The 7,044-nt window shown below is 53.5% G+C and overlaps 1 protein-coding gene across 2 annotated transcripts in view; it reads right to left on the minus strand.

The window, feature by feature from the left end:
• Positions 1–6,495, minus strand: part of LOC120861179 (cytohesin-4) — a 29,563-nt gene extending 23,068 nt beyond the window's left edge. The window contains exon 1 of one of the 2 annotated variants that reach the window (XM_040236834.1): positions 6,433–6,495. In XM_040236834.1, coding sequence (XP_040092768.1) covers positions 6,433–6,451 — 19 coding nt within the window. In that variant the 5' untranslated portion in view covers positions 6,452–6,495. Of the gene's footprint in view, positions 1–3,279; positions 5,232–6,432 lie in introns of those variants that run through there. The other variant, XM_040236833.1, reaches the window with a different exon arrangement.
• Between the last annotated feature and the right edge of the window lie 549 nt (positions 6,496–7,044).

The following is a 7,044-nucleotide window of genomic DNA, read 5'->3' on the forward strand; positions in this document are numbered from 1 at the left end:
GTGAGAATATACCTGCATTCATGAGTAGAAGAAGGTGCCTTGACTGGTCAGAAAGAAAGAAGACTGAGAACAAAAAGGCCTGGGGAAGAGGCAAGCGGGTGGCCCTATGGCAGTGGGCAGAGTGTGAAGATTTTTGTAAACACACTGATGTTCCCCAGGAAACAGCCACCACAGGGGAGTCACTAAATCACCAGGCAGAGAGAATGACTCAGCCAGTTGACATCAGCCAGTCTCTGCCTGGATAGCCCAATGCTGGTACCATGGTACATGGATGAAGCAGCCATGTGGCCTCTTTGGAGGCCCTGTGCGGACTCACTCATCCAGGGTCCCCAGGCTACTGCTGCTATTTCATATCAGACCTGCCAGCAACAGAGACCCACTATTTTTCAACAAGAGCAGCCAGCAACTTGGCAGCAAATCTATTAAATTGGATCCCTCATTCTGCTTATGGTGGCTTTTCCTGCCCACAGAGCCTGGGCCAGCACCACTATCCAAGGGCTCAATCTGCTGACCCAGAAAATAGCAAAACATCCCACTGGACCAAGGAGCCCTCTTTACACTGAAGAAGGTGTGGGAGGAGCATGCGGCCTAAGGACTCAATGGTCCTCTCACACATTTCACCACTGGAAGATGCTGGCCTGATGGAGCGACAGAGCAGCCTGTTGAAGATGCAGCTGAGCTGTCAGTTGGAGGTGTTAAACCGCTTGGATGGGGCACCATCCTTGAAGATGTACTACACACCTTAAATCAACGACCATTAGATGGTGCTTTGTTCCCAAGAGGTAATCTACTGGGATTCAGGAACCAGGAGTGGTACCATCCTTCTAGTGACTGCCTTGGGAGATTTCCTTTCTCTCCCTGCAACTATGAGGTCTAGAGATCCTGGTTTCCAAGTGGGAGTGGAGTGGAGGTGAGGGGAGGTAGCACTTATACCAAGGGACAAACCAAACGTCTCATTAACCTTTAAATGGATCTTTCTCAGTTTAAGACACTGAGACTCAGAGAGGTGAAGTGACTTGCTCTGGGTCACACAGCCAGGAAGTGGCAGTGCTGGCATCAGAACCCTAGTTTTCCCACACCTAAGCCTCCATCCCAGGAGAGGTAGATTCTGCATGCCTTTGGAAATATGCAGGGATGGACAGAGTGAGGGGCCATCTTCATGGAGACTGGAGCGGAGCCATAGCAGGGGAGGCAGTGCTAGAGACTGGGACCTGGAACTCTTCCGTCAGGAGTGGAGGGAGGCTGAGTTCCACAGTGGAAAAACCCAGTCACTCTAGTTGGAGTGAAAGATCCAACTTTTGTGTTTATTTGCTTTTCATTGTTTTCCTGTTGGCAGGGGTTTGTCCTGAAGGCCTGTTTCTCACCCAGGGTACACCTGCTGGTGGAGGCCAAGTAAATTCCTGACTGGCTGCTTGCCGGATAGAAGCCAGGAAGGAATTCCATGTTCCTGTGGATGCTCCCCAAGGTAGATGGTCAAGGATGAGCCATGGAGATCCCATGCCTGGGGCCCAGGCTGACTTCTCCTCTCTTCCTGTGGGGTCTCATTATTAACCCCTCTCCTCCTGGGCCAAGGAATCACACCCATACCCTCAGCTCCAACTCCTTGCCCTGAGCTTCAGACCCTTCCACCCCTCTTGTGTCCTGACCATCAGCTCGTTTGTCACTGCAACTAAAGCAGAACGCCTAGAATGTCCCCTCAACCTGGCCTTCTTCCTGAGTTCTGAAGCTGTAGGAATGGCCTCTCAGATACCCTGGCCAGAACCCCAGGAAGCACCTTGACACACACCTCACTCTCAGCCTCATGTGTCCTTCATCACCAAGCCCTGTTTATCTTCTTTCCGTTTACACAGCCTCCACCTTCACCCAGACCCTGGGCTACTCTCTCCAGATAACTTAGAGCCTCCTGAACCCTCCCTGCCTCCACTCTGTCCCTCCCATCCAGTCTCCCATGACATCCCATTGTCCAGGGGCTAAGACTCTGCACTCCCAATGCAAGGGGCCCAGGTTTGATCCCTGGTCAGGGAACTAGATCCCACATGCTGCAACTAAGAGTTCGCATGCTGCAGCTAAACATCCCTCATGTAGCAACTAATACCTGGCACAGCCAAATAAATCAATATTAAAAAGAAGACCCCCAAGTCTTACCTGGCCGACGCTCATCTCGCACTGCACCCACCCCTGCCCTTGGCCTGAGGGCCTCCCGGCTGCTCTTTCCCTCCACAGGTCTTTGCACATTCTGTTCCTTGGTTCAGGAATACCCTTCATTCTCCTCCCTGCCTAGCAGCTCCTACTCATTCTCTCCATCTCCTCTGGGGCCCTCCATCTGTGCACCACCAACCCCCTCTATCCCCGCAGCAAATCTGGGATCTTGCTTCACAAACAAGCCAAGTTGCTGGCAAAGGAAAGACATGTTGGTTGAGCACCTACTGTGTTGCAGGCCCTGGGCACTCCAGGCTCTTGCCATCCATTATCTTGTTTGATCCTGACCCCGACTCTGGAGCCGGGTATTTCTAAATCTCATTCTATAGATGAGGCACTGGGGGCTCAGAGAGGTTAAGTGACCTGCCCAAGGGAACACAGCTGGAAGGTGGCAGAGTTGTGGCTCACACCCCAGCCCATCTGGGGCTCTGAGGCCACAGCTTTAATACCCATTTTGACACCCATCTTCTGCAGCCAGGCATCTCTATACAGATCGTCAAAACCCCCACGAGACGCTAAGTGTGGATCTTCTGACCCAGAACTGCTGACCACCAAGGAGGATGAAGACAAGGTGCAGGGTGATGTCCACAGTCTGAGCCCCCTTCTCTTTCTGGGTAAAAAAATAAAACGAGGCCAACATCATAGAGCTGGGGAAAGTGGTATTTTTTTCCACCTGGGAGAGTGGAATGACAAGGGGGTAGTGAGAGGTTATTTATTAAAAAAAATGTTTCTTTTAAGGCTCAATTTTATTTTAATGATTTAAATTTTTTGGCCGCATGGCATGCGGGATCTCAGTTCCCTGACCAGGGATCGAACCCATGCTACCTGCTTTGGAAGTGCAGAGTCTTAACTACTGGACCGCCAGGAAGTCTTGCCTTTTTATTCATCTAGCTCCTTTCATGGTTTGGCAGGTGTGTTCCTGAACCCTCTCAGGCCACCGTCCCCTTCTGTCAGGTCCTGACCCAAACAGCTGGCGGCTGGCCAAGTACATCTAACGCCCCTCCAACCCCGAAACAGTGCAGACCGCCCCGAGCCTGCTGCTTTCCTCACGTGGTGGACAGGGGCTTTCCGACGCTTCACCTGTTTGCTTAAAAGTGGAGATTTCTCCCCATTTCAGAGCAGAGGGCACTGAGGTTCAGAAAGGGTGGCAAGGGCGCAGAATGAGAGGGGTCACTGCTGACTCCACTTCAGGTGATGAAGAAGTTTCAGGCACTGGCGCGGCTTGTGGGAGATGGATTTTTAATAATAATAAAAATAGTGACAATAACGATAAAAAAAAAACCACAAGAATATTAAAATATTAGTAACAACTGCCGCTGCCATGAGATCTGTTTACCCTTCACTGGGCTGTAAATCCACACCTCTGGAAGGCCGCCTTCGCCAACGACTCCCCTTCACCAAGCTGGGCTGTCCCCCCACCCCCGCCCCGCCTCTTGTGCCCCAGGCCCAGGCTGGCTCAGTGTGCCCTGGTGCCGCCCCAGCCAGCTCCCCAGCTCCTCTCTACTTCCCCTTTGTCCTTCCTCTTTCCCAGCATATTTTTAGAAATCTGCTCATAGCCCCACTTCCAGGACAGCTGGACCCGCTTCCCCTTTCTAGGGCAGGAGGGGGTGCGATCCGCGGGCCTTGAATCCAAGGGGATCTGGGGTGGGGGGCGGCCAGCAGAGCTACACTCGCCCCAGCCCCTGAGGCCCTGTGCTCCCATCGCATCGTGTGGCTTCCTCCCCCAGCCCAGCTGCCTCTATTTTTAACCTGCAGTCTTGCTGCACCAGCCCCACGGCTGCCTTTGGTCACACCGGGGCTTTGTTGCCCAGACCGCTCAGCGTTTCAGCAGACCCGGGGGAGGGGACCTGCGGGTATCAAACACCCACAGCTGGAGGTGGGGAGGCAGCCCCTTCACCACCATCCCATCCACTGAGTGGGGAAACTGAAACCCACAGAAGGAAGAGGCCCATTGTGACCACTGGCAGGTTGGTGCAGAGGTGGGATCTGAACCAGGTCGCTTCCCTAGGTCTTGCTGGGATGATGGTGTCCACTTAGAGATGACACACCTGAGCTCAGAGAGGGAAAGTCACCAGGCTGTGAAGGATCTCCAATAAAGACCCAGTCTAGGTAGCAGAGAAATGACCTTCCTTCCCTTCATTTCCTCCAGGAAGTCCTCCCAGATCACCCTTGCCCTGGGTGGAAAGTGTCTCCCTCCCAGGCTGCAGGTCTGTGCCCCTCTGCACATCTGCCCTGGGTCACCATCCTGCAGGATTTTTCTTCCCCTGCCCCACATGCCAGACCAGCAGCTCCCTCGGGGCTGGGTTTGTGGCCTGGTCATTGCTGTCTCCAGCATCGCACAGCCCAGGACCTGCACACCAGAGGACTGCTTATTGTATGAATGAATGAATAGGCGAACTGATCAATGGAATCCTCAGATCTCCCAAGAGACTGCCTGCCATGACTCCGCTGGATCCCTTTCCTTCCAGGACCAGCCTGAAGCAGAGACTCACCTCTTGGCCTCCCTGGGAGGCCCTGCCCCTCCCATCCCTCCCCCACAGCCCAGGCTAAACTGGGGCTCTCGCTCCTCTCAGATCTTGTCCCTATTCTGCCACTTATTGGCTGCCTGACTTTGAGCAATTCCATCCTGTCCTCCAGTTCACCTCTGTGAGCTTCAGTCTCCTGAGGACAACCTCCTTGCATGGTGGAGACAAACCATCCTAAAGATTTTTGTGTCTGAAGACCTCAGGAATAATGGTGCAAAGACAGGTAGTTGGGGGGCAGGAATTACTTCACTGTCTCCCATCACCCTCGCAGCTGCTGAGTGACCTTGAGCCTGGCTCTGCTCCTCCTGGGGCTCCTCTTGCCCCCTAGTTGCCACTAAGATGTGTTCACTGAAGACATACACTCCATGAGCCACCGGGCCCCAAAAGCCCCCAGGAGAAGCACAGGGGCTGTGGTGAGAGTGCTGAACAGGCAGCTGGGAGGAGCGGACTGAGTCTGCCTCAGCAAGACTGTGTCCCTCCTTTGGTTCCATTTGTAAATGAGGGCTTCCCAGGTGGCTCAGGGGTAGAGAACCCACCTGTCAATGCAGGAGACTCAGGAGACATGGGTTCAGTCCCTGGGTTGGGAAGATCCCCTGGAGGAGGAAATGGCAGCCCACTCCAGTATTCTTGCCTGGGAAAATCCCATGGACAGAGAGGAGCCTGACGGACTACAGTCCATGGGGTCACAAAAAAGTCAGACATGACTTAGCAACTGAGCACACAAGTAAATGAGGGCTGTTGAAACAGATCAGTGGTTCTCTCTGTTCCCCAGAACACTTGGGGCAAGGGGAGGCCTAGTGGGCGGGGTCAGAATGCTCTGTCTTAGGTTTTGTTTGAAGAAAGGGTTCTGTTGCTAACAGGGTTCATGTCATCTGGACCTGGGGAACTGGACAGCTCCAGGCAGCCTATGTCTTCTGGAGCTCCAGGCCATGCTGGAACATTCTGAGATGCAGGGCGCAGAGGTTTAGTCCCAGTCCTTTCTGCATCACAGATACACAATGCAACACAGCCTGGTCCTGCTCTCATGCCAGCTGCTCAGCCTCCTTGCCTGCTTACCAGGCAGACTCTCAGCCACAGCCCTTGCTGCTCAACCCTGCCAGTCCCTTCACTGGCAAAGCTGGTGTCCTCAGCCTCCCCAAAGGCCATCATCACCCACCAGAGGCCAAACGGGCTGCAGGGTTATTATGTCACCCAGACAGTTATCATCCTCACCAACATCATCATCTTCAACACAAACCACCTTTCTCAGTCCCACCTCAGGGTCTTTGCACTGATGATTCCTTTGCCTGGAATGTTCTTTCCCCAGAAACTCACATGGATCACTCCCTTCTCTGCTACAAGTCTCTGCTCAAACAGTGCCTCCTCTTGAGGCCTTCTTGGCCACCCTCTCCCATCTTCCTTATCTCACTTTACTGTTCTTCATCCTGCTTGTCACCATCTGACAGCACATTCATATATTCACTGTCTGTCTCCTCTGGAGTGTAAGCTCATTAGGGCAGGTGCCATGCCTGCTTGGTTTGCTGGACTCCCAGTACTTGCAACACAACGTGGCCCCTAGCCTGAGCTCATCAACGTCTGTTGCCTGCTTCTGCATGTCCCACCTGTGTTATATCTATTTATACAAGCTGCTTCCTGTGAGGCAGGCACTATTACCCCCATTCTACAGAATAGGAAAGTGAGACCCAGCCAGGTCGGCCCAGGTGCTTACCTGGGTGGCACAAGTCCATTCTGGAGCCCCCGGGGGAGAGTGGCCTGCGCTCCCACAGCCCGCTGACCCCGCTGCCACTCGGGCTGCTTAGGCAGGGCTGTGTCACCTCAGACACACCAGGCCCCTTCCCGTTCGCCCCGCCCAGCACAGCCTGGGGAGGAAGTCCTGTCTTGCTGGGGCCTGGTGCGCAGGCTCTTGCCGTAGCAGCACTTCCTAAAACCAGCAGAGTTTGAGTGGTGGGGATTCTTTGCATTTCGAGTGTAGGCAAGGGAGGAATAGAAGCAAAGGAGGCAGAAAGAGGGATGAGAGGGTGGGTAAAAAGAGAAAGATAGTGACACAGAGAAACACACATACACAGATGAAGATGATTATTGGAGGACAGAACCTCCCTGCCTATAAACTTAAGGGCCATGCAGGGGGTTGCCCTCATGGTCCAGTGGCTAAGATTCCCAGTCCCAATGCAGGGGGCCCAGGTTCAATCCCTGGCCAGGGAGCTAGATCCCACGTGCTGCAACTAAAGATTCTGCATGCTGCAATGAAGAACAAACTCCTGTGAGCAGCAACTAAGACCTAGCACAGCCAAATACATACATAATTGCTTTTAAAAAGGAT

This window comes from Oryx dammah, unplaced genomic scaffold, assembly GCF_014754425.2.
Source record: "Oryx dammah isolate SB20612 unplaced genomic scaffold, SCBI_Odam_1.1 HiC_scaffold_11229, whole genome shotgun sequence".
NCBI lineage: Eukaryota > Metazoa > Chordata > Mammalia > Artiodactyla > Bovidae > Oryx > Oryx dammah.